The 27,695-nt window shown below is 41.1% G+C and overlaps 1 protein-coding gene across 5 annotated transcripts in view; it reads left to right on the top strand.

Annotated features, from left to right (window-relative positions):
* The window catches only part of ARHGEF1 (Rho guanine nucleotide exchange factor 1), a 162,308-nt gene that overhangs the window by 76,468 nt on the left and 58,145 nt on the right, over nucleotides 1-27,695 (top strand). For 3 of the 5 annotated variants that reach the window (XM_089687344.1, XM_089687346.1, XM_089687348.1), the window contains exons 7-13: nucleotides 3,981-4,086; nucleotides 6,409-6,549; nucleotides 15,863-15,892; nucleotides 19,187-19,289; nucleotides 22,260-22,338; nucleotides 24,812-24,844; nucleotides 27,446-27,610. In XM_089687344.1, coding sequence (XP_089543470.1) covers nucleotides 3,981-4,086; nucleotides 6,409-6,549; nucleotides 15,863-15,892; nucleotides 19,187-19,289; nucleotides 22,260-22,338; nucleotides 24,812-24,844; nucleotides 27,446-27,610 — 657 coding nt within the window. Of the gene's footprint in view, nucleotides 1-3,980; nucleotides 4,087-6,408; nucleotides 6,550-13,028; nucleotides 13,142-15,862; nucleotides 15,893-19,186; nucleotides 19,290-22,259; nucleotides 22,339-24,811; nucleotides 24,845-27,445; nucleotides 27,611-27,695 lie in introns of those variants that run through there. The other 2 variants (XM_089687347.1, XM_089687349.1) reach the window with 2 other exon arrangements.

Consider the following 27,695-nt stretch of genomic DNA (forward strand, 5'->3'; position numbering starts at 1 on the left):
TTTTTCTCATTTACCTAAATAATTGATGTAAATAACAGTCAGCATAATTCTCATGTTCTCAACTATTAAGAGTACAATTCAAATTTTACTGAACAAACCTCCTAATGATAACAGGATTTTTTTTAAACATAAAACACTTACAATGCACTGTTTCAAATTATTCCGCACAGTAAGTTTCAAAACACTTTATAGGTTGTAAAGAACTGAAAATTGTCATTTGTTGTGTTTGCAGCATATTTACTGAAATCAAAAGCTATTTCAATCAAACTTTTAACAACATTTTAACTTTTTAAACATTTTAACAGGTCACGTTACATTGTAACATAGGACCCCTTATTTGATAGCAGCTTCACAAGTCTTGCATCCATTGAACTTGTGAGTTTTTGGACAGTTTCTGCTTGAATTTGTTTGCAAGATGTCAGAATAGCCTCCCAGAGCTGCTATTTGGATGTAAACTGCCTCCCACCCTCATAGATCTTTTGCTTGAGGATGCTCCAAAGGTTCTCAATAGGACTGAGGTCAGGGGAGGATGGAGGCCACACCATGACTTTCTCTCCTGTTATCCCCATAGCAGCCATTGATGCAGAGGTATTCTTTGCAGCATGAGATGGTGCATTGTCATGCATGAAGATGATTTTATTACGGAAAGCATAGTCCTTCCTTCTGTACCAGGGAAGAAAGTGGTCAGTCATAAAATCCACATACTTTGCAGAGGTCATCTGTACACCTTCGGGGACCCTAAAGGGGCCGACCAGCTCTGTTCCCAAGATTCCGGCCCTAAACATGACTCCACCACCGCCTTGCTGATGTCGCAGCCTTGTTGGAACAGGGTGGCCGTCCACCAACCATCCACTGCTCTATCCATCTGGACCATCCAGGGTTCCATGGCACTCATCAGTGAACAGGACTGTTTGAAAATTAGTCTTCATGTATTTTTCCACCCAATGCAGCCGTTTCTGCTTGTGAGCATTGGTTATTGGTGGCTGAATAGAAGGTTTATGCACAGTTGCAAGACTCTGGAGGACTCTACGCCTTGATGTCCGTGGGACTCCAGAGGCACCAGCAGCTTCAAATATCTGTTTGCTGCTATGTAATGGTATTTTAGCGGCTGCTCTCTTGATCCGATGCATGGATCTGGCAGAAATCTTCCTCAATGTGCCTTTATCTGCACCAACCCGTCTGTGCTCTGAATCAGCCACAAATCTCTAAATAGTGCGATGATCACGCTTAAGTTTTCATGAAATATCTAATGTTTTCATACCTCGTCCAAGGCTTTGAACTATTTCACTCTTTTCGGCAGCAGAGAGATCCTTTTTTCTTCCCCATATTTCTTGAAAATGGTGCTCTGCTTAATAATGTGAAACACCGTCCTTTAGTAGTTTTTCCTTAAATTGGGCTCACCTGCCAATCTAATTATCACAGGTGTCCCAGATTGTTTTCAGTGATCAAAAGAGCCCTGACACACAATGCCATCCATGAGTTAAACTGAAAAACAAAATATGTAATCTTTGTGACACTTAAATAGAATTTGTATAATAATTTGGAACACTGTGTATAATTAATCAGAAATTAATATGGTACAAAAGGTGTTTTTTCTTTTAAAAGAAAGATTTATTAAAAATAAGAAATAGAGCACAGCAATACCAGAACAGGTATCTGTGGCCATTCAAGTTGTGTACAAAATCATATTCAGTCGAAGATACGGACAGGACATATTACAAGACCATCAAGCCAACCAGAAACCTAACAGGCAACAGAGCAAATGAATGATTATATATAACATAAGTATCCAGCCACTCAACCAAGACCATAAACCCGGGGGGGGGGGGGGGCATGTTTTAACCCATCAGGAGTCTGGCCATGACTAGGTCTCAGGGTGTCCAAGCATGGGTCCCAAAGATTGTCATATTTATGTGGGCAGCCTCTATGCTAATAGATGTACTTCTCTAGCCTTAGAGTTTCTCCCATGCATTGCAACCATTCTGAGAAGGAGGGTCCAGAGATTCCAGCGTCTTAAAAGAACTCTCCAGGCTTGGAAAAGAGCACAAGCTACTGCTCCATTTAATGAAGGTCATCTAGACGGACTTGAAGGCAGGGTTTGGGGTTGAGAGGGGTGAAAACCTGAAAAACGACATTGATTGTGTTCACTACCCTCTCCCAGCATAGGAGTAATTTGGGACATCTCCATAGTTGATGGATTAAGTCCTCATGGTTCTGTCAGCATTTGCTGCAAGTAAGGTTGTATAGAAGGCCCATTTTAACAGGTGATTATTTATTACGGGTACTTATATAGCGCCCACCATTTACACAGTGCTTTACACATATATTGTGCATTCTAATCCATTCCTGCCTACGATCTAAGGTCCCTAAATCACATTCATACATACACATATTACAGCCAGATGACCTACCATCATATCTTCTGGAGTATGAGAGGAAACCACAGTACCTGGAGGAAACCCGGATTTATCGGGGGGCAAAAGGGACAACTGCCCAAAGTCCCCTGACAAAGGGACCCCCATCTATACAAAAATATAAAACAATATAAAAAATTATATGATATCATGAAAAATTAATAAAATAATAATAAAAAATACTTTATTTTATTAAATGTACCATCATCTGCAAAAGGTTTTACTCTGGACTAGTATATTTTATCATTTTTAAAACTGAATTTTGGCAGCTTAAGTGAACGATACATACAGCACTTACGTAAGGTAGGTGGCCTGTGGCTGTGCATTTGTGTGCATGCCTGACCTCAGAATAACAACGTCATGCATTCTAAAAATGTGTGACTGTGATTGAGAATGTAAACCAACTCTGTGTATGAGGGGTCCCCCAAGATCTAAATCTGTCCCTGCCCATGAAGGCACAGGGAGAACATGAAAACTCCAGGCAGGCAGTGCTGTTGGTATTGGTATTCGAACCAACAGCCCTAGTGCTGCTAGGAGGAGGTGCTAACCATTTAGCTGCTGTGCTTACCATAATATACTTTTAAAGACTTTTAGTCTACTTGTAAGATGTTTCTGCAATTACATAAAAACTGTGTTTATATTATGAGATTCTGGAGCTCAAGGAAGACAAACGACAGCACACTGATCTTCCCAGTGAATGGCTCTGTGGGGAGGGGCATGACCGCATAAGTCTGATTTTTGGAGGAGAGCAGGCTGAGTTCACAACACAGCCAGAGAACTGACCATGCAGTGCTCGCTTGCCTTGAGGGCCTTGCAGTAATACCAGGGATTTCACACAAAGAAAGCAATACAAAGAGAACAGGATACTTTTTCATACAAGTACATGGTACAGCAGGCACATATCAGGAATATGAAATGTCGGGTTTACATTATTCTTTAAAGTGTAAGTTCACAATTAAAAGGTGAACTAACAAAATACCCCCCCCCCCCGGTCCTCACTGTACTTGCCTCCATGAGTGATGAGTTGTCAGTGCCCATACAGTTGGTCTAGCATTAAATCCCTGATTTTCTTCCCCTTCTTTTATCTAGGGCTTCCAGGAAGGATCAGAGCAATTCTGATTGGTCAGTGCTTGCATGTGTCTGATTTGATCAGTCGGCATTGCTCTGGTCCATTCCAGAAGCTCTACAGAAAAAGTGGTAAAAAAATGAGAATTTGAAATTTCCAGACCACTACACCACCTGCATGGGCAGTGACCACTCATTACCCACAAAGGTGGACCGCAGTGGCGGGGGAGAGAGAGTGTACAGTGTTTGTTCACCTTTTTATTTATTCTGAAAAGATGAACTAACCCTTTAAATAGCCTGGAACTATGTGTTCGGGCAACCACTCACTTTTTTGTTTATTTCAAACCCTGACCAGGAACTTTGTGAATTGAATAACATTGAATGTGGGTGCAACACAGACAGTTTTACTTCAACTTTCCTAGCCCTTCCTTGTTAGTGTAATGGCAGGATCTGGTTTGGATTACATTTGGAAAAATGACCATGTCTACTCTATTGTCACAGATCGGACAAGGCCAGACCTCATCCAAGATGACACACTGAAGAAGTATCTCCAGGAAATTCAGGCCTACCAGTTTCCAGAGATTTCCAGACAGCTGGAAGATTTCAGGTAATCTCTTTATATTGCAGATGTGGAGATTGATTTCCTTTGATTGATTTCCTTGTGCAGCTTTTGTAAAGTGAACCTATGAGGGGTTCTAGACGGAACCTTCTATACCAGTGGTCTGATGCGGCCCTTGGCTTGCCTTTATCCAACCCTTGGGGCACCATTCCTTCCAGTGATGTAAGGTTTTATTTCTCCTACTGATCCCAACAATGATCCACCATTGCTTTCACTGACACCAACAGTGGCACATATTTCCTCCCACTTCCACTGACACAATGCTCTATAATTTCTCTCATTGAGACCAATGATGGGGCACTGTTCCTCTTATTGATACCAACGATGGGGCACTGTTCCTCCCATTGACACTAATGATTCGGTACTATTCCTCCAATTTATCACCAATGATTCGGCACTGTTCCTCTCATAGATGCCATCAATAGGGTGCTATTCCTTCAACTAACATCAGTGATGGGGTATTATTCCTCCTCCTGCTGACTATGGTATGTCATTTTCTTACTCCCAAACCTGAAGCATTGTTGCTCCCACTGATACTGGGGCATTTTTAAATACCACTGACCACAATCTGGCCCCCTCAAGTCTAAAGGACAATAAACTGGGCCTTTGTTTAGAAATGTTGGAGACCCCTGTTCTATACGATGGGCAACCAGCTAGATATATACCTATACCAGATACAAAGATGACAGACCATAAGCACTCCCAAATAATGTGTTTAATGTGAAAACTTTGTCATATAAGACATTAGAAGATGATGTTTTAGAGCCTCCCAGGGTTCATTTCCCAGCCACCCGATGAATTTTGCAGTGCTGCAAAGGGAAACTCTCCACCCTCCTCGCTGTCTCTTGCAGTGGTTCCTGGGCTCTCCCGTTTGGGGAGGGGGCCACCAAAAATAGTCAGGATGGTTTCCCACAGAAGAAATGGAAGAACATCCATTCCTGATCTTCTGTTAGATGAATAAACCTGGAAGTAATGATGATTTTTGTCACTTCCGGCTTCAGACCTATCATTCCCCGGCTATTATAGCCAGATAAGCAAGTAACCAAGCATGATCTGTGCTTCGTTACCTTGGAGGGCAGGGGAAACATCAGAGACCTTCACCTTTGTTACAGTCTTCTCTCATGCCTCCTTTCCCTATTACACAATTGCAAAACATTTTCTTTTTAATTCCTTGCCTAGGTGAGGATTTAAAAAGAAATATAGATATAGCTTGGACCTGCACATGCACTAACATACCGTGGGTTACTTTTGGGATCCCTTGCTGTGTTTTTGCACATGCAACATGAGGTCCAACAAACTGCCTCCTGGGATTTCTACGTTGCACATTCCCAGGAGTCAATTTACAGGATGTCACGCATGTGCAGAATCACCACAGGGTTTCTGCCAGCTCCCATAAACCTGGCATAGATCTCTATGGTATGACTGTGCATGGGCTGGATCTACATTCAAGATGGCGGTACCAGAGAAGAGCAGTATAGGGAGAAATTTCCGTGCAAGCAAGACAGCGCTGGTTCTATGGACTAGTAAGTATGTGTAATATTTGATTTTCTTAATAGTAAGGGTAGATTGCTTGGCACTTCACTGGATTTGGAGACCTCTGAATAGCAGAGATAAAGGAAAAAAAAAAATAACCCAGTCACGTGACCTTCCACAGTTGTGGGAAAATGGGTTCAACAAATAATTTTTTTTTTTGGCTGTAAAGTTTTCCAGACCAGCTCAGAGATGTAATCCCTCCAGAGTATGCTGAACCTGTTAAGATCCATCCTTCATTCTAAATGTTCCTGATCTAGGTGAAGCCTTGAAGAAACATCCTCTTAAACCAGGCCATATATGCATATACAATTAAGCCCAGATGTTGGGTGAAATGCGTCAGTAAGGGAGGACACATCTTGTGTTGAGTGTTGTAAAAGCACAGTGGGAGTCTGAAGTTGGTAAAACGCTATAAAAACAAGTAGAAGTCGTGTTTTAAAAAAAAAAAGTATAAAGGGAAGGTGAGCATAGTCACGGAGGTTTCTGATTGTCTTGATAGGTATCCCTTCCCATCTTTCTTTCGCTCTCCTTCTTTCTCTTATCCATTAAGATCTGCCTTTTTGTTTTTCTCACAACTGCCAAATATGTTCAGACTTCCAGATTTCACCTGTTATTTATGAAGCAAGGATGAAATCTGTTGTCTGTGGAGATATTATACTGGCATTCAATACATAAGGTCAACCAGATGTTCAATAGTGGATGGTCTTTTATCTTGTAGCAATATTTACTGTGATATTTAGGAATTTATTGAATGACTGACTTCTTGTCTGTTTTCCTTAGGGCTAAACGGGTATTGGGTATGACTCCCGGGGAGACTGAACTTAAAGAACTGGAGTCTTATCGGACCAATGATAAATATATCCTACAATCCAAAGAGAAACAGCTGGCAGAGCGCCTACTGGGCAAGCTGGATGATATGCAGTGAGTATACCTAAAACTGGAGTGGGGTTGTTATATTTAGGAGTATTTAAAGCAATATTAAACCAACAGCAAACATTTATACATTATAGTGCAGCTTACCAATTCTTAGATGTGGTGGCTGCATTCGTTTTCTGTTTTTAGACTTTCTTTCCTTAATTTTCATCTGGTGATCCGGCAGTTAGTTTGTTATTTTTCAACTTACTTTAACAGAGCAAGCTGTTCTGCTGATGTAGCAATTAGGGGGGTGAGACAAATTATTTACAACTGAGTAGTTGCAATGATCAGCTTAATCCCAAAAGGAAAAAAAACTGTTGCTGTAACTGTGTTAGTTGGAATTTGGCTTCAGTTTGTTAGTGTACCTAAATCTGCTAGTACATCTATTACTACTCTATTAACAGTGCTGCTGTCCAAATGTTTCTCTGTCGCTCCTCCATCCAGAGTGGATGAACTCTAATAAAGGAGCTGTGTTACTGACCAGATGACCAGGTAAAAACGGAGCGGAAAAAACCCTACCAAAAAGAAAACTAATGCAGCAACCACATCCAAGGATCAGAAAGCTGCAGTATATTAAATTTTTTGGATTTAATACTGCTTTCAAGATTGCTCAAATTCAGAGATGAGCAACCGCCACCTACATTTTAGGGCGTTTTACCTTCCATGTGACCTGTACCACCCACACTGTGTAACCCTGAGGAAGGGGCCCTGCAAGACTCTGAAACCTTTATGTGAGGAGTATAATTATTTATATAAATTTGCATAGCTTTTTGTCCTTCTTGACTATATGTAAATCCATTCTGTGCAAATGGAGCAAAATTAAATGTTTCCAGGCTATATATTCTGCAATTCAATGTACAAGAAAAAAAGGGAGAGAAATACACTCCTCAAATTTTTTTTTTTAAAGAACAAAGTAAATTGGAGGTTTTGATGAAGTACAATCTCACACATCCAACATGTTTCGCCTATCAGGCTTCCTCACAGGATATACTTTATCCTTTAGACCAGTGATGACTAACCTTTTAGAGTCCTAGTGCCCAAACTCCAACCCAAAAACCACTTAATTATTGCAAAGTGCTAATTCTGCAAGTAAACCTGAATACTGAGGTTTTAGTTTAGGAAAAAACAACCCATACAGTAACATCTTTTGTGTTAAAAGAAAAACACAATAACAAAGCTTCCACTGATCAGCACAAGGGTTCAAAGTTCCACTGACCACCAGCGCAAGGGGGTAAAGTTCTACTGACCACCAGCACAAGGGGGCAAAGTTCCACTGACCACCAGCACAAGGGGGCAAAGTTCCACTGACCACCAGCACAAGGGGGCAAAGTTCCACTGTCCACCAGCACAAGGGGGCAAAGTTCCACTGTCCACCAGCACAAGGGGGCAAAGTTCCACTGATCGCCAGCACAAGCTAAAATCTTGTGTTCATAAAAACGTATGTATTAAAACTTACAGCCAGTCCAATATATATATCCTTGACAGCGCACTGACCGGCCATGCAAAAGCTCAGATGAGTTGCGGCTAATGAGTCACGCCTCTGCTACTCCTTTCTGAGCATGTGCATGGCCCCTATGTTCCCTGTTATCCAATGCTCAGCTGCTGGCTCTTGGCAACTTGCCAATAGAAAGGGCTCTGCTTGCCTGCTGCGGCATGTGTGCCATAGGTTCGCCACCACTGCTTTAAACTTTAGACTGATAGGCAAAACATGTTGAGATTCGTCGCACCGCATATACATGCTATTTGGAACTATCTAAAGGATAAAGTATATCCCGTGAGGAAGCCTGATAGGCGAAACATGTTGGATGTGTGAGACCGTACTTCATCAAAACCTCCAATTTACTGTTTTTAAAAAATCAAATTGACTTTCAAACTTTACGTATAATAAATGTTGATGGTTTTATCTTGAGTGATGTTTCACATTGAATGACTCTGCACCTATAAAGTCCCAAATTTCGTGGAGTGTATCTCTTTCCCTTTTTCTCTTGTACATTTAAAGTGGGTGATGTGGTGCTATGATTCCCCTTCTGACTCTAATACTTCTGCAATTCAAATGTTTGAATGTGCAAAATACTGCATTATGACCACTAGATGTTGCTGAAGACCATACTTATTTCCTAAGCTAGTCAGTGCCATCTAGTGGCCATATATTATGGCCACTAGATGGCTCTGACTATCATAGGAGCTAAATGTATTCCTCAGCACCATTGAAATTCACAGGTTTGAATTGCAGACTACATAGCCTTGTTTGCACAGAATGAGTTTACATGCAACTACAATGGAAGAACAGCTATGCGTGTTATTTTATACACACACCGCTAAGTGTTCATATTAAACTGTTGAAATGTATTCTCTGGAATGTTTGTTAATCAGACAACAAAGGACCTTGCATATGCTGATAGCAATGATATGCTGGCCGATCTCGAGGAAAGCCATATAAGGCTGGAAGGTGAACTGTGCCAAAACCAAACAGAAGTTTTCATCTGGAAAATGAAATGACGGGAAAGATAGAACTGCTCACTTCAATGAAGCCAATTATGAACGCTTTCGGAGCCTTAAATACCTCGGATCAGTGATTAAAGAGGATACTTACATGAGGAAAGAAATTCAAGCCAGACAAAACTTTATTTTTTCTTTAGAAGTTGGGAAGGATTAGAAGATCTATTTAGGCTTTTATTACTCTGGTTACCCCTCATAAAGGTTCTAGGCTTTCCCCTCTCTACCAAATAGGTGTCTTCTGATAAATAGAGGGATAACATGGACACTGATATAAATAACCCTTTCCAATGGCAAGAATGGAAAAAAGAAGGGACGTAGATCCCATCAGCTTTGCTTACCTCCTTTCTTACCGGAGGTCTTTGATGTCCAGACCAAATTTAACCACTTGACCCCCAGGCCATTTTGCTGATACATGTAAAAATCTGATTTTTTTTTGGGCTAGAAAATTACTTGGAACCAGGGGCGGACTGACAACTCATGGGGCCCCTGGGCAATAGGGGATCATGGGGCCCCTGTGTCCTTGCCCAAATTCAAAAAAGCCTATGAAAAAGGTACCAGGGGCATCTCATGGGGCCCCCTACTGACCCCGGGCCCTCGGGCAGTGCCCGAGTTTCCAAATGGTCAGTCCGCCCCTGTTTGGAACTCCCAAATATTATAAATTTTTTTAAGCAGAGACCCTAGAGAATAAAAGTGTCAGTTGCGATTTTTAACACACACATTTTTTGGAAAAAATGCACTTTACGGAATTTTAGTGACTACCCAATATAATACCCATTTTTAAAAAGATAATGTTATGTTGAGTAAATAGATACCAGACATATCATGCTTTAAAATTGCGCACACAACAGACTTCGGTACATTAAATTATCAATAGGCAATGCTTTAAAAGCCTTTACAGGATACCGGTTTAAAGCTGCTCAGGAGGTCTAAATGCCAAAATTGTGCCGCGCTTCACTAAAAAGGACTAAATGTAAATCATATGTGCATCCTAGTGCTGCTATTAAGTATCAAAGTAATTAAATAAAATAAATGGAATGAATAAATCAATCAATATCAATTTCCAGAAACAAAGTCCATATACAAGTGAACAAAATGTGAAAAAAAGTCAGAAAAAAAGTCCATACATATATGTCTTCCAACGTGCATAGTTCACTTGGAAAGAATGTATAAAAATAAGAATAAATTATCCAGTGCTTCATAATTGATAATATTGTGTGAACAAACTTGCATAAGTGTGCTCCCCCACAGGTTGCGCTCTCACCTCAAGTATATTACCAAACCGTTAAGTAAGGTCACATAACGCTTGTGTCCCTTTAAGTGGGCCAGAGCATGGATGAGATGGTATCTTGCTGTTTGGGGTCCTCCTTTGTTCAATTGAAAGTCTCTCCTTCCAGGGTATTGATATAGAGGAATAATCACATCATATTGTGATATCCTTTTAAAACTGTTTTATTATTAAAAGATTTGCACTCACATACAATCTGTATGTAAAACTGATTTGTGCACAAAATGTATCCTCCAGATTTTTTTCAGTGGTGAAAAACGTAAATTTGTCAGCTGGTGTCAGTATGAAACCATCGAGCATTATGACGTCAAAGCCTCTCCCCGGGGCACACAGATGTGTACAGGACCTACGTGTGCGTTCACATTTGCGCAGGAGCATTAGGGGGCGAGGATGCTTTAAATTCTTTACATTTTATTACTTAGTTAATTTTATTTACACTGTACCTTTATTTTTATAATCAACTTTATTGCTATCACAAGGTATGAACAACATCCCTTGTGATATCATGGGCCTTAGCTGGTCGTCTTTACGAAGAGGTCTGGGGTCTATTAGACCCCTTTTCTCTCCTCTGGCATCCAAAGCATCTGAACAAGCCGAGATTGGTTTGATCAAATGCTGTACAAGCCAGTAATGCTTTGTTAACAAACAAACCGGAAGTGATTGAATCCTTGTGGTTTCCGGTTTCTTTCTTTTTTTTTTTTTTTTCTTATTTAAATCTTTTATTAAATTTTTCATTACAAAAAAAATTAACAGTATATCATAATCATCCGAAATACAAACATTTCACCTGAATTTTCCACCCCCACGTTCCAAATGTTCCATTCAATTATCCTACCTCAGATCATGGAACAGCTGAGAAGCCAATTGTACCATTACTTTTGGTCCCTTAACAAGTGGGAGGCACATATGCAAACTGTTATAATTCCTACACCGTTCACCTGATTTGGATGTAAGTATTTAAGTATTATTAGTTTTTATTATCCCAAAATAGGAACCTGGACTATGGACTGGGAGCATATGGAATTTATACAAGATTTTTGGGACTATCACTATCTTAACCAAATTTATACACCCAATCCAAGAGACCATACCCCTTGAGAGTCTTCTCAACTCATCCTTTATTTTATTTATTAATGGAATATAATTTACCTGGTATATGTTCTGTATAGAAGGGGTTAACTTTATTCCTAGGTAACCTAGTTTCTTTTTCCTTCATGTGAGTCAGCAGCATTACCCCTAGAATGCAGATGTCAGGAGTGTGTATTACACAGAGTGCAGGGGTCAAGAGAGTATAATAAACAGATTGAGTGCAAGGGTCCGGAGGATAAGGTTTAGGGTTTTAGGTACTTAACTCACAGGATGCACATATGCACATAACTCACGGGAGGCACATATGCAAACTGTTGTAATTCCTACACCGTTCACCTGATTTGGATGTAAATACCCTCAAATTAAAGCTGACAGTCTGCAGTTAAAGAACATCTTGTTCGTTTCATTTCAAATCCATTATGGTGGTATATAGAGCCAAAAATGTTAGCATTGTGTCGATGTCCCAATATTTATGGACTGTACCTCTGTATGTAACTCACAGGGTGCAGTAGTCATGAATGTGGAATGCACAGAGTGCAGGAGTTAAAGGTACATAATGCACAGAGTACAGAGGTCAGGAGAGTTCAAGGGTCTCAGTGCATATCACACCAAAATGCAGGGTCAGAAGAGCATAATGCATAGATCAGTAGACAGAATACAACAAAAATGACCTCCCACCCAAGCTCTTTCCATTCTCTCTCTCTGTGATTCCAAGCTCCCAGTCTTTGTGTTGTGTCCTCCTAGTATTCTGGCGTATTACGGTGATTTAATATTGAGATAACTGGATTGCTTTACTAAAGGAGTCGAACATGTTCACTATGAAAAGTGAATTTTTAATTAGATTTGTGAATGAGTTGAAGTCAAGTGGAAGTCCACTTTTCAAAGAATACCCAGTCATGTGCAACGAGTATTAAAAATGGGTTTTTCCTTGAACAGGATTGGAATGGTGAAGTGATTCGCTAAGCTAAGCGCAAGCTCACTTTGCAAAGTCAACACGCTCAACTCCTTCAGTAATTTAGTCCCTAAGCCCCATTGTGCTCTGCAGGGCAGTTTGCTTCATCCTCATGTCTCACAGTTAGTATTTCTCTTTCTATAATGTCTAGCCATGTTGCATTTATCATATCTGTTCTGCAGAATACACCTACTGTCCCTTTTTGTTATGCTTTTATGTTCTGTACCAATCTTTCTCTACATTTCTTTCTTTGTTCCATCTCTGCAACCATCTACAGTATATTGCCTTATCCCTTGTTCCCTGCTCCAGATGTGCAGCTATTTTTAGCTCTGGTCAGCCAGTCTACCAACCCTGGCTGGGAATATTGGAACCTCACATTAACCCATCCCCCCTCTGGGAATCCACTCCATGAATAGGACTGTGCTTGTCACACCAAACCTCCATCTTTGACACTTTCACTGCCTTGGTTCCCCACCAGTAACTGCACTGAATAGAACTGCTAGGTCTTCCATCTGCCAAAGAGTTAACACTCAGGAAGTGGTCTTGGGAAGTGTCCACAATCCCAGTTCCCTGCCTTTAACATAAAACATCTGTCTGAGAGTCTTTCTGTACATTGCATCATGCTGTAGCGTGGCGGGGTATATAAGCCCGGTCTCCAGCTATTGTCTCCACTTACAGTCTGTGGACTTGGAGATACTAGCGCAGCCTCTTGTACGATGGTCAACGGGATATTCTCTACCAATCTCACACATGCTAGACATGATCTTCTGTGGGTGAGTGTTCAGTAGCAAGCAGCTTAAGATAAAATCCAACGTAATGGTCTTGCTTAGTAAAGTCAAGCTTTCCTAAGAGAAATTGGGAGGGGGAGGCTGCCATTGCTAACCTATATCAGAAATGCTGGTTTTGAGTTCACGACATTAAACACTTATGCAGATAGGTCCTCAATTCTTGTCAGCTTTCTTTGTTCTGGGTGATTTGAGGAATTGAAGCAATGATGGTCCACAGAAACTAACAAAATTCTAAAAAAAAAATTGCAGCCTTTGTGTTTCTCTTTGCAAAAGTTCCCTTTAACATTCTGCCCAGCAAAAAATAGTTTTTCAGTTTGGAGTGAAGGGTGTCATGTCAGATCATTCGCTGTGTTCTTCTGTCAGGAATTTTGCTTGTGCATTGGGTTACCTGCTCCACCTACCTGCACAGACTCTCTGAAGGTTTGTTTTAGAGTAGGGGGGAACTCCAATTGGGCACATCTACCTGCCAGAGTTACCTTTCTCAACCAGTGTTCTGTGGAACAGTAGGGCTGTTCCAGATTTTGCTCGGGGTTCCTTAAGCAACAAGCAATTTCTGCCCATTAGGTAGGTCACCAATGACAGCAAAGACCTTTTTAGCTATCAGTAAGGGAGGTATTCTTCCCAATGGCCATCAGTGTAAGGGGAAGTCTTTCGACTGGCCACCAACGTAAGGACATTCTTCTCAATGGCCACAAATGTAAGGGGCATTCTTACCACTGACCACTATGCTACTTTACTGTGAGCTGTAGATATAGCAATTATTAGCAGGGGTTCCCTGAGACCTGAATGTTATTTTAAGAGGTCCTCCATGTGAAAAGGGTTGAGAAACGCTGTGCTAGAGTTTCCAATAGATATAAGAATCCGGTGGACAATTTGGTCATTCGTCATCTACCTGTGTCTGAAATATTAGTGCATTTACCTATAGTATCCAGTCATCAGTCGGCTTTCATTGAGTTGGTGAAAGCTGCTTTTTGATTGGTTGATAGGGGTCATTTCATTCTTAAGCACATTGCATTGCCAAAAAGTAGCAAAATAAAATCAAATCATCTGTTTAAAATTGATATACTGTAATTTCTTCCTTGAGCTTGTATAAACATAATGTAACATAGACTAGAGTAAATAGAACACTATGTACATTACATATTTCATTTTCCTCCATATTTTGTGCAGATGATGAAAAACATTTGAAGGAAGGGAGATATACTGTATATTCAGGCTAATATGAACTGGCAAATGAAAGAGTCAGAGATTAGTTTTATCTCAGTGGCTAAGTGGTTAGCACTTCCACCTAGCAGCACTAGGATCTTCAGTTCGAGTCCCAACCATGGCACCACCTGCCTGGTAAATGAAAGAGTCAGAGATTAGTTTTATCTCAGTGGCTAAGTGGTTAGCGCTTCCACCTAGCAGCACTACGGTCTTCAGTTTGAGTCCCAACCATGGCACCACCTGCCTGGAGTTTGCTGTTCTCCCAGTGCCTGCGTGGGTTTCCTCCCACACTCCAAAGACATATGCTGGTAGGTTAATTGGCTCTTGTCTAAATTGGTCCTAATATGTGTAAGTATGAATGTGAGTTAGAAAGTGCGCTCCTTGAGGGTTAGGGACTGATGTGAATGTACAATATATATGTGTAAAGCACTGCGTAAATTGACAGCGCTTACAAAAAAAAAATTTAATGAAAATCCAGCTGTTGAAAAGTTGCTTTTCCCAGTCTACGTAGATTAAGCCTTGAGGGCAGGGACTGATGTGAATGTATAATATATATATATATATGTAAAGCACTGTGTAAATTAATGGCGCTATATGAGTACCTAAAATAAATAAATACGTAAGAATATTTTTTTTGCTGATTGTTATTTCTTTTGCATACTGTATTAGTGAATAATTTTGCCAATGTGTTGGGCATTTTTTTCCAGCCTTTGCTTTTTCCTTTAATGATCTATAGATGGGTGCTGACGTTGTAAAAGACGTAATAGCTTATACAGGGATACAATATAAAAGTGCAGCAGGCATTGAAAATCAATCTGTAGTCTTCTACTGGGTCCGTGCATCAGAAACCAGTTCTGGTTTTGATGTTGAGAATGCAATTGCTCTGTGTCTCTGGGGCTTTGGTATTGAGGTCTTAGTTTGGATTCCAAGGTCTGGACATCTCCTGCTGGGGTTTTGCTCTCCTTGATTTTTTTTTTTCCTATTTTATTCTATAAAGAATGATGCATGGGTGGTTACAATTTTGGCGACTGGTAACAGTACTATAAAAGGTCAGTATAGAAAGTTATCAGATTTGTGGTAGGCTTAACTGGTATTTTTTGCATCTGATATAATATAATGCTTTCAGTTGTATATTTGACAGACCAGAAGGGAGCAAACAAGAGACATTCATTTTTGGGGTTTACATATACTTTAATGGAATTCTGATTAATTGATGTAAATGGAGGTATATAATATATTCTCTTATTGTTTGCTGGTGCTGTAAAAGTTCAAGCAAATATAATGGCATAAGAAGTCCTAGCCAACCGATTTGTTCGAGTCATACTTCTTTCCTAACGCATGAGGTCAGTATAGAGTCATAGACTGCTCCATATTGCCAAAACCAGATACATGTTCTCTTTGATTTTGCTGTGTCAGTTGGAAAATACCGCTAATACACTTCTGATGACTGTCCATTTTAGCATCCACTTTTCTAATCGTATCTATTTGTTTTCCTAACAGCCCAAGCATCTCTTCGGACGAGGAGAAAAGGTAACAACTGCCTCACCAGTATAGTTGCCAACATTTTAATATGATAGAACCACAACCAATTCCCTTTATTTTTATATTACAAATGCTAAACTGATGTAAAGCTGAACTCCAGGAATTAGATAAAATCTACCCTCGCAGAGGCCCCCCATCCCAGCAATGCTCAATTAGCCTGGGGGGGTGCAGAGATAAGGTGTATTACTTGCCCTATTCCTAACTTCAACTGGCTTCAGTGCTGTTCTCATCTGCTTAAACCTGTGAGCGGTCTCTAGGTATCATGTAACAATGTGTGTGTATACATTGCTCAAAAAAATGAAAGGAACACTTCAGATCTCAATGGGGAAAAATCTCATGCTAGATATCTATACTGATACGGACTGGATAATGTGTTAGTAACATAAGGCTGCCCCATCGTTTGATGGAAACGAAAATTATCAACCTACAGAGGACTGAATTCAAAGACAATCCTGAAAATCAAAGTGAAAAAATTATGCAGCAGGCTAGTCTGTTTTGCTGAAATTTCATTGCAGTAACTCAAAATGGTCCTCAGTAGTTTGTATGGCCCCCATGTGCTTGTATGAATGCCTGACAATGTCTGGACATGCTCCTACTGAGACAACGGATGGTGTCCTGGGGTATTTCCTCCCAGATCTGGACCAGGGCATCACTGAGCTTCTAGACCGTCTGAGGTGCAACCTGGTGGCGTTGGATGGACCAAAACATGATATCCCAGAGGTGTTCTGTTGGATGTAGGTCAAGTGAGCGTGGGGGCCATTCAATGGTATTGATTCCTTCATCCTCCAGGAATTGCCTGCATACTCTCACCACATGAGGCTGAGCATTGTCGTGCACCAGGAGGAACCCAGGACCCACTGCACCAATGTAGGGTCTGACAATGGGTCCAAGGATTTCATCCCGATACCTAATGGCAGTCAGGGTGTCATTGTCTAGCCTGTAGAGGTCTGTGCATCCCTCCATGGATATGCCTCCCCAGACCATCCCTGACCCACCACCAAAACGGTCACGCTGAACGATGTTACAGGCAGCATAATGTTCTCCACGGCTTCTCCAGACCCTTTCATGTCTGTCACATGTGCTCAGGGTAAACCTGCTGTCATCTGTGAAAAGCACAGGGCCCAGTGGCGGACCTGGCAATTCTGGTGTTCAATGGCAAATGCCAATCAAGCTCTATGGTGCCGGGCAGTGAGCACAGGGCCCACTAGAGGACGTCGGGCTCTCAGGACACCCTCATGAAGTCTGTTTCTGATTGTTTGGTCTGAGACATTCACACCAGTGGTCTGCTGGAGGTCATTTTGTAGGGCTCTGGCAGTGCTCATCCTGTTCCTCCTTGCACAAAGGAGCAGATACTGGTTCTGCTAGTGGGTTAAGGACCTTCTTTGGCCCTGTCCAGCTCTCCTAGAGTAACTGCCTGTCTCCTGGAATCTCCTCCATGCTCTTGAGGCTGGGAGACATAGCAAACCTGGCAATGGCACTTATTGATGTGCCATCCTGGAGGAGTTGGACTGCCTGTGCAACCTCTGCAGGGTCCAGGTAGCGCCTTATGCTACCAGTAGTGACATTGATCCTAGCCAAATGCAAAACTAGTGAAAAACAGTCAGAAAAGATGATTAGAGAAATAAATGTCAGTGGCCTCCACCTGTAAAACCATTCCTGTTTTGGGGATCATCTAATTGTTGCCCATCTAGTAGTGCACCTGTTGTTAATTTTATTAACAGCAAAGCAGCTGACACTGATTAACAACCCCCTCTGCTACTTAACTGACCATATCAATATAACAGGAGTCTCATTGAATTGATGCTAGACTCTGAATAAAGAGTGTTCCTTCATTTTTATATATATATATATATATATATATATATATATATATATATACACACTGTGTGTGCATGGGCATTTCTCCTGCCTCTACTATTCTCGAGAAGGTGATCTGAGCTGTGACAAGCTGCAGTCCATCTCCTTGCTACCTGTTGTCAGATCAGCCATGGCAGAAGGGAGGAAGGATTAAACCTCCTAGCTTGGGTTAGGATGCACCTAGCAACATGGGACAGAGTGGAACATGTACTTTGTCCTATAGGAACCACCCACCTAATTTTGAGTAGGCCCACTTTTGCTGCAAAAACAGCCCTAACCCATTGAGGTACAAACTCCACTAGACCTCTAAAGGTATGCTGTGGCAACTGCTTCCACCCGCTTGCCTTCTTCCTATAATGCATCCGGGTGAAAGATGTACACTCACCCAGCCAGTCACATGATATAAAGAAAATGTGATTCATTAGACCAGGCCACCCCCTTCTTCCATTGCTCAGTGGTCCAGTTTTAATGCTCACGTGCCCATTGTAGGTACTTTTGGCTGTGGACATGGGTCAGCATGGACACCATGACCTGTCTGCAACTATGCAGTCCCACAAACAACAAACTGCACTGCACTAACACCTTTGTATTGGAACCAGCATTAACTCTTTCAGCAATCTGAGCTTCAGTAGCTCTTCTATTGGATCGAACTACACAGGCCAGCCTTTGCTCTTCATGCATCAATGAGCCTTGGCTGCCCATAACCCTGTAGCCGGTTTACTGGTTTTCCTTCCTTGAGCCGCTTTTCAGAGGTCCTTACTACTGCAGACCAGGAACATCCCACAAGAGCTGCAGTTTTTCAGGTTGCTCTGACCCAGTCATCCAGCTATTACAACTTGGCACTTGTCAAAATTGCTCCACATCCTTAGGCCTGCACATTTTTCTGCTTTACACATGGAGGAGTCGAGTATGAAACCTCTGTCAGGCGCACCTTAAAGAGGTGGTGGTGCTGGCCTGATGCACAGATGGAAGCTTACCAGAGCCAAGAATAAGGTACGTATTGCACTTTATCCCTGCCCCCTCAGACTAAATGAGCATTTAACCCTTGCAGTGCAGGAAAAGGGCCCTGCAAGGGTAAATTTTGTCTAATTCCTGCAGTTCAGTGTGGAAAGAAATTACAGCCTTGACATGTAAACCTTATGGTGCCCCCATTTATCTGCCAGAAATAGAATTTAAAAGTTTTCTTCCTGTTTGATTCATTTCTGACATTCTGAAGAGGAGTGACCACAGAGGAAAAAAGCTCCCCATGCCATTCGTATTACAGTGTTTCACCTCTTCTGTTCTATACAAATGATGCTTTGGCCAGTTTTGATAGGAGGAGTTGTCAGCGGTGTTCCTAATAAATACACAAATGACTTCCTTTCTGTATGTGAAGTGTTGATTTTTCTAGACATTCCATCATATTCTTTTCTTTACCCTCTGCAGTTCTGCTATTGTTCATGCCATCGCCACCTACATGAAGCACATCGGGGTGAAGACCAAGGCGGCGGATAGCAAAAAGCCTAAAAGTGGCTTTTTCCGGAAAATGGTAAGTTGCGATTCATGACCCTATGGTTAAAGTACATTTAAATATAAGATCGAAAATTTAATATTTTGCAGCTTATCAGTCCTTAAATGTGGTGGGTGCATTCGTTTCTTTTTTAGACTTCTCTTCCTATATTCACTACCGGGGAGGACTAACCATTTGGAAACTCGGGCACTGCTCGAGGGCCCGGGGTCAGTAGGGGGCCCCATGAGATGCCCCTGGTACCTTTTTCATAGGCTTTTTTGAGTTTGGGCAAGGACACGTGCCCCATGATCTCCTATTGCCCAGGGGCCCCATGAGTTGTCAGTCCGCCTCTGTTCACTACCTATCCTAGGGTGACAACACTTAAAGTGATTCAAAAGGTTGTAATTTTTTTTAAAATAAATGTTATACTTACCTGCTCCGTTCAATGGTTTTGCACAGAGCAACCCCGATCCTCTTCTTTTTGGGTCTTTTGCAAGTGGTCCTGGCTCCTCCCCCTGCTGAGTGCCCCCAGTAGCCAACCTCTTGCTACAGGGGCTCCTGAGCCATGCTCCTGTGAATGGACATTGTCCATTCACACACAGCGCAACTTAGCATAGGAAGCATTAAGGTGAAAAAAAAAAAACTTCTGCCTTTAGAACCACTTTAGGCCCGGAACACATGCACCAAAATTCAGCCGGTTCAGTAGGAACCCGCTGTCTTCAGGTACATGTGTATTGATGTCTGTTCAGCAGAAGCCGGTCTAAGGACCAGTTTCTGTCAAGCAGTCATTCTGGAAAAAATCAAAATGTTTTAAGAAAAGCGCCACACCCTCTAACTCCAAAACAGCAAATTCCCCACTCAAAAAATCATCACTTTTTTTTTGCTTAAACAAATAAATAAATAAAAGGAATGCGCTAATTGAGTAAATAATACAAAGTGAATATAAGAAAAAATATAAAATAAAAAATATTGAATAAAAAGCATGCAAAAAAAGTGTTCATAAATAATGTCCAAAAAATTTTAATTAATGTCCACACGGTGTTAGAATCACCACAAAAAAATATTTTTAAATCACCCAACTAAGCTAAAAAATAAAAATAAAACTAATACCTTTTTGCTCTAGGCAATATATAACAAATCAGTTCTTGGATACAATACTGTGTAAATCAACGAACGAATTTTCCTCCAATGAAAAATATTATTTTGTGAATCAACAAACGATTTTTCCTCAGATGAAAAACCACCATTCAAAGATATAACAAGGATATATCGCAATCCGATTCTTCGATGCGAGAAATGGACGAATTTTCAGATGAAACTCCACCATTCAAGGGTGTAGGTAATTTCCAGGAATATATCTCACGACTCTTTCGTATATTTCCATACCATAGGGACCATGTTTAAAGGCAAGAAAAAAGAATCATGGTGCAGCAAGTTTTAAACATCTACCGAACTTTTTAATGAACGAATAAAACTCACAAGTCAGGTGTCTCCACCGACACCAGCTTTACAAGCATGTGTTTTAGGCAATCGTGCACGAACGTATCTTCGTTTGCTCTGGATCTCCTCCTCTCACATCCAAAGAATGTCTTAGATGTCAGCATTTAGATGTCCGCTGGATGCTGACGTCTAAGACATTCTTTGGATGTGAGAGGAGATCCAGAGCAAACGAAGATACGTTCGTGCACGATTGCCTAAAACACATGCTTGTAAAACTGGTGTCGGTGGAGACACCTGACTTGTGAGTTTTATTCGTTCATTAAAAAGTTGGTTAGATGTTTAAAACTTGCTGCACCATGATTCTTTTTTCTTGCCTTTAAACATGGTCCCTATGGTATGGAAATATACGAAAGAGTCATGAGATATATTCCTGGAAATTACCTACACCCTTGAATGGTGGAGTTTCATCTGAAAATTTGTCCATTTCTCGCATCGAAGAATCGGATTGCGATATATCCTTGTTATATCTTTGAATGGTGGTTTTTCATCTGAGGAAAAATCGTTTGTTGATTCACACAATAATATTTTTCATTGGAGGAAAATTTGTTCGTTGATTTACACAGTATTGTATCCAAGAATTGATTTGTTATATATTGCCTAGAGCAAAAAGGTATTAGTTTTATTTTTATTTTTGAGCTTAGTTGGGTGATTTAAAAATATTTTTTTGTGGTGATTCTAACATCGTGTGGACATTCATTTAAAAATTTTTGGACATTATTTATGAACACTTTTTTTGCATAATTTTTATTCAATATTTTTTATTTTATATTTTTTCTTATAGTCACTTTGTATTATTTACTCAATTAGCGCATTCCTTTTATTTATTTATTTAGTCATTCTGGAAAACCAGCTGCAGCTGTCCCCTGTCTGCTGTAAGCCTGAGAACTGAACTATCACATGACCTCTGTTAACTGAGTTCTTCGTCTTCCCAGAGCAGAGAGTGGTGACTGTCAGTGTCTGGCTCTCTGCTCTGCCCCTCCAGCACTCATGGGAGCACCGGGCTGTGGAGGAGACAGAAGTGGCTGACTTCAGCTCTCACCGGCATGCTGAGGGACTGCGCCAGCTCCCGATAAGGTATCTGGGTGGATATAATTATGTCGGAATCCTTCCAGAGCCTGGAGCGGCCCTGTGACAGCAGATGTGTAAGAGTACTCCTGTGATCCAGAAGAGAAGTATGGCCAAAAAAGCTTTGGCTATACTTCTCTTTTAAGAAATCTCAGAAATTTATACCACATTTTGGCCTCTAGACAATGCAGGCATTTATCTCTTAAAAAATGCCGTTACATTTGGTTCTGCTTATGTCAATGCTTCTGACATTCGTGCAACAAATGTCTGACTAGACCCCTAGGCATTCTGTACATGACTTTAAATGTCAGTAATATCACTTTTAATACAAACTTGCTTGTGTATTTGATGTACTGGTCCTTTTAGGATGACATATTTAAATTATTCTGTTCTAGTCATTTTTTTCCCACTGTATTATATAACTTTCCCCTTCCCTATTTTCAGGTTTCTGCTAAGAAGCCAGATGAACCTCCAAAGAGCAAGAAACCGTTCAGCATCTGGAATCGCAATGAAACCCCCCACAGTGAGTACTTGGTGAAAACAAACATGTACATCCCCGTGTGTGTGCACCTGATGTATAAAATGTGCAGGTGTGGCTGTCAGCAACCAATTGGATTCCAGCTGTCAGATTTCAAGTTAAAACACCCTGCTGATTGGTTGCTGTGAGCAATAGAGTCCTTTCCCTTGTATGCAGTTTCTGTTAATCAACCCCTAAGTATCTTACAATATGTAATCTAACAAAAAAACTCCATGTATATAATCTCATTCTATCTTGTTCCTACTTCGTTGCTTTTTTTTTTTTTCATGTCCTGTCTGTTTGTGGCTTTGCTGCTTGCTATAAAATGCTATAATGGAGTTTTTCCTAAATTATGGGAAGCGTTCCATTGGTGGTAACCATATTGAACAAACAATGGCACTATGCTAATAGTCCAAATATTGGTAGTTCTCCACCTCTGATTTATAACTGTGATATAAATGCTATTAAATGTTAAACTTCCTCAATACAAAGTGGTAGTTATTTGATATTTAATGCCTTTGATACAAAGTGCGCAGTCACTATGGCTTGGCAGGCTGCTTCAAAACCCAATTATATACTTAGGTGATGTCTCAGGCACTTCCTGTTATAGGCTGACAACATTTTGTCCCATCTCCTAAATATGCTCCTGTGTAGTCACCCTGTCACACGAGCTTCCAATGGAGGAACATTATACACACACAGTCCAGTGTAGTCACCTGCAGCAAACTCACATTGTGAAATTCCATGCAGTATTGCTGGAGCGTATAGGCTGCTAAGAGGCTTCAGGAGATCAGTAGCACTGAGAAATGTGCACCCTGCGGTAGTGTGCTGAGAGCACGCTCACTTAGTGCTCTCAGCACATTGACCGGGTTGTCATCTCCTAGGTTTTAAAGCCCACTTAAAGGGCTCCCTGGAGGCAGGTATAACCACTTGCCCTCCAGAGGATTTACCCCCCTTCACCAGGCCATTTTTTGCGATACGGCGCTGCGTTAATTTAACTGACAATTGCGCAGTCGTGCAACGCTGCACCCAAATAAAATTTATGCACTTTTTTTTTTCCATAGAATAGATTCCTTTTGTGGTATTTGATCACCTCTACATTTTTTATTTTTTTGCGCTATAAACAAAAAAAGGCTGACAATTTTGAGAAAAAAAAACATTTTTGACTTTTTGCTATAAAACATATCCAATAAAAAAAAAAATCTAATTTCACCATAAATGTAGGCCAAAATGTATTCTGCTATGTCTTTGCTAAAAAAAAAAAAAAAAAAAGCATTGACACTGTACTAATGGCACTGGGCAGGAAGGGGTTAACATCTGGGGTGATCAAAGGGTTAACTGTATGCTGTGTGTGTGTTACATTGTGTGCTGTGTTTTACTTTGGAGACATGGTGTTTTGTACCTCTCTGCTGTGCGGAGAGATACAACACAGCATGTCCATGTTGACAGGAGAGACCTGTGTTGTTTACACACAGGTCTCTACCCCGTCAGCTTTCCCCGACGATCGCTGGGTGCCGGCGGAGAGTTGCTGGCCAGGACCCGGTGATTGACATACCGAGCCACCAATGGCAGAGCTGGTAGGGCGGTACGCGCGCCTCTTACCCAGAAATGCAAATTATGTATACTGTATATAGGTGATTTTGCGCAGCTTTTCCGCCCTTTAGCAGTATTTCTGCTATAGAGCGGCGGGCTAGAGGGTTAACATTTTTTTAAAATGTAACTAATAGTACTGACAGCACAGAGTTCCAGAGCTTGTGATGCAACTGACCAAGGGTTCTGACATACTTCTATACATAATATACTTTTCTAGTGGTTGCAGTATGTTTTATTTTCTTATGTTGCAGCCATTCTCAATCAAGGTTCCATGGAACTGTAGGGTTCCTCCAGAGGATTCTAGGGGTTCAATGAGCTGTGGCTGTTTGACCTCCCACCTGATGGTGCCTACGTAGTTCCATGGCCAACACCACTTGGCATAGCCAGCTACATGACACCAATGATCTGTAAGGGTGGCATTATGACCACCATTGTAAGGGGTCATTCATGTTACTGGCACCAGTGTAAGCTGTATTTTTCCCATGATCTCCAATGAATTGGTTTAGCAGTTGTTCCCCAAAACCTGAAAATGATGTCAAAGGTTCCTCTGGGGTGAATAGGTTGAGAAATGTTTTGCTATCTCACTGCTTTTCAGTCTCTTCTATCCTTCCATGCTTGTGATGCATGTCTGTCTCTCATTGCTGATGTCTTGTTGTCTCTTGCTTAAGCAAAACTCTGTTCGCTGTGGATGAAGCCATATAGGCCTTAGTAAAGTCTAAGGCTGAATATTGGTTCACTCCCAAGATGGCCATTAGCTTTGTGTACTGATGACTCCATGTTGATGTTCAGTGATGTGTAGGGGGTGTGGGTGGTGTCGCTGTGCCTTAGCTTGCCTTCATGCCATGTTTTGTTTTTCTTCTTTCTGCTCCTCCCGTATCTTTCACAGATGTTGATCCCAGGCCGAAGCTTGAGCCCGAAGGTATCTTGCAATGTTAGACCCATTTATACTCCCCCAAACAACTTGCCATTTCACCTGTTCCACTCCCTCCACTCAGTCAAATGCATGGCGGAATGTACCATAAATTCACTGGAGGGGGAGGTTTGAAGCATGGGGGGCACATTTTACTAATTCACTTATTGATAAAATATGTTTTATTCAAACTCATATGTTTTATGGTCTTCAAGCCTCAGTCCCACAGCTATTGTTCTGTCCTTTCAGATTAGAGGGGATTTGGGAAGGTAAGACTTGGCCAGTTAAAGAAGAATTAAAGGTATGGCATCCAGCTTGAACTAATGTAATGATGCACATACCATACCTGTGGCATCCCTCTTGAAGGTGGAAATCAATGTAGTAGACACAACTACTACAGTACTCTCCACTTGCTTCCAGGTCATATGCCAATCGGCTACCCTGCTGCATTCTAAACACAGGAGATCGGCTGGTCGGCACAGGCGCCATTGAGAGTTCACTTAGAATTTTCTCAACTTGGCACAGGACCTGGAAGCTAGTGGATATCACTGGTGTGGGGATGTCTATTATAGTGCTTTCTAGCTTCTGGAAATATCCCATAGATATGGTATATGCATAGTTGCATTGGTCCAAGCTAGACCAATGGAGGTAAAAAATATTGATACCTCAAATTCGTCTTTTAGGGGCAACTTCAAGTTAAAGGGGCATTGTTATTGGAAATTGGAAAATAAACTCTTTTATACATAATACAAAGGATTTTTTTTAGCTTCTTATAAAATGTGTATGCGAAAAAATCGATCCTTCAAAGGAGTATCAATCTCTACATCATTTGTGCCTCAAGCTTTGATTCAGCAAGTTCTGTTGCTTTTGAGGATCCCATGTTTTCTTAGAGACACATCTGTCCTTTGATGGCCATAGTCAAATGTTTTAGGGTTTCATGTATAATTCATAACCTCTTGCCTGCAATCCGTATTTTAACATTCCCCAGCATGATGCCTCATGGAGGGGATAGGTTAAAGTTAAAACCATTCATTTCAACAAAAATCTTCACATAATAGTATATGTACAAATAGCATATTTTATACATCGTTTTTACCTGTAAAGGCCTTGTGAAGATATTCAAAAGCCAGGACACTACTGCTGCCACTGTGATCTTGGATGTGATGTCAGCAGCCCAACAGACTCAGAGCTATCAATCAAGTATTTCCTTCACTCTTTACACAGCAGCTACATAAAAGGTTATGTTGGGAGACGAATGGAGGGGTGGAGGAGCTAGGTCAGCACTGACAGTAACTAGACACTCTGGACAGTAATTAGGTATTAGAAGAGGAGAGGGCTATGATGTGCAAGGGGGGACATGTGCTAGGAAATTGACTCTTCTGGGAGTAGTCAAACTTTCTAGCAAGCTCAAAGGCTCTTCCAGGAGTAATCAAACTTTCTAGCAAGTTCAAGTTCATGATTAAAATGAATAAAAATAATTTATAGAAAGGAAAACACTGCAAATAATCTTTTAAAATACTTTGGGGTTGATTTACTAAACTGGAAAGTGCTAAATCTTGTGCGGCTGTGCATGGTAGCCAATCCGCTTCTAACGTCAGCTTGTTCCATTAAGCTTTGGTTTCTATACAGAACTGCACCAGATTTTGCATTCTTCAGTTTGTTTTCTGTGCTTCCACCTGATTTTTTTTTAAGTTGGTGATATGGTCTCTCTAATAGACTGACATCTTCCTTTTTAAAGCTGCTGGCCGACACTTTGCATGGCTGGTGGCTCTCAATCCTGGCTGTCACTGAGGCTCCCTTCCCAGTTGATAACCAGTAACTAATCAAAACTAAAATGGGTGCTTATGCTGGCAAGCAGGTTCACTGGAACAGGGCCAGGGGAGTGTAGAATGTAAATTACTGTACTTCTTTCTTCATGCCACATCATCCTATCTATTGCTAGACAGTTCCAGTCTCCTTGCACTTCCTGTGATTGCAGCCTCGTCTTTCATCCATGTTTCTTTGATAGCACCCGAACCTATTGATCAGGCAGATGGAGGGTGGACTGCCACTAGAACCTAAAGGACCTTCTGTGGCCTCCACAACATAACCTTCTCAAGTAAAATGTTGAGAAACCTTTGTCTTCTGATATGTTAAAACTCAACTTGAAAAACCCTGAGTTTTGGTTGTCCTCACAGTGTGGTTGACGTACGTAAAACATGGACAAACCTTTGATTATTGTGGCGGGTTAATTAAACCGCAAAACAAACACATTTCTATTTTAGATGATTGTGTGCACAAAAATGAGAAAATGTATAATGATAGGCTCTCATAACATCATTTATTGGTGTCCTGCCTGTTGCTTATTCTAAGATACAATGTAGTGGAACTGAGGCTTTCCAGATCCTTTTGTAAGACGTTTTCCAATGGCTGGGGTTGGTGGCGGTGTTCTCTTGTCACCTACTAACCATTTTGTTTTCCTTTATGTGTTAACTGCTATCAATGTTTCTGGGAAAAAAAGATTGAGAGCAGTCATAATATAAAATTTCATCTAATTGATTGAAGATTAAGTTCTGTTCAAAAGATGATGTGAAAAGCGACTCTGACATCATTACTTTTCTACTTCCTCAGTTGACAAACCAGGGACCCAGGAGAGAAGGATTAGTCATGGGCAGAAGACCTTTGACAGGAGTGACAGCAGTCTTGCGAAGCCCAAAGCCACCAATGAGGGTCCAGAGCCTGGTGTATCTGTCACCATACATCCTCCACCTAGTGATCCCAGTGACAGTGACACAGGTAAGTTAAAGTTGTACTTTTGAGGTTTCTGGAAAAAAAAAAATCTTGGCGATGAATGACTACTGTGAAAGGTCTCAGTTAACAT

The sequence above is a fragment of the Staurois parvus genome, unplaced genomic scaffold (assembly GCF_062004578.1).
Source record: "Staurois parvus isolate SC_StPar_1 unplaced genomic scaffold, SC_StPar_1.0 ptg000423l, whole genome shotgun sequence".
Taxonomy (NCBI): Eukaryota; Metazoa; Chordata; class Amphibia; order Anura; family Ranidae; genus Staurois; species Staurois parvus.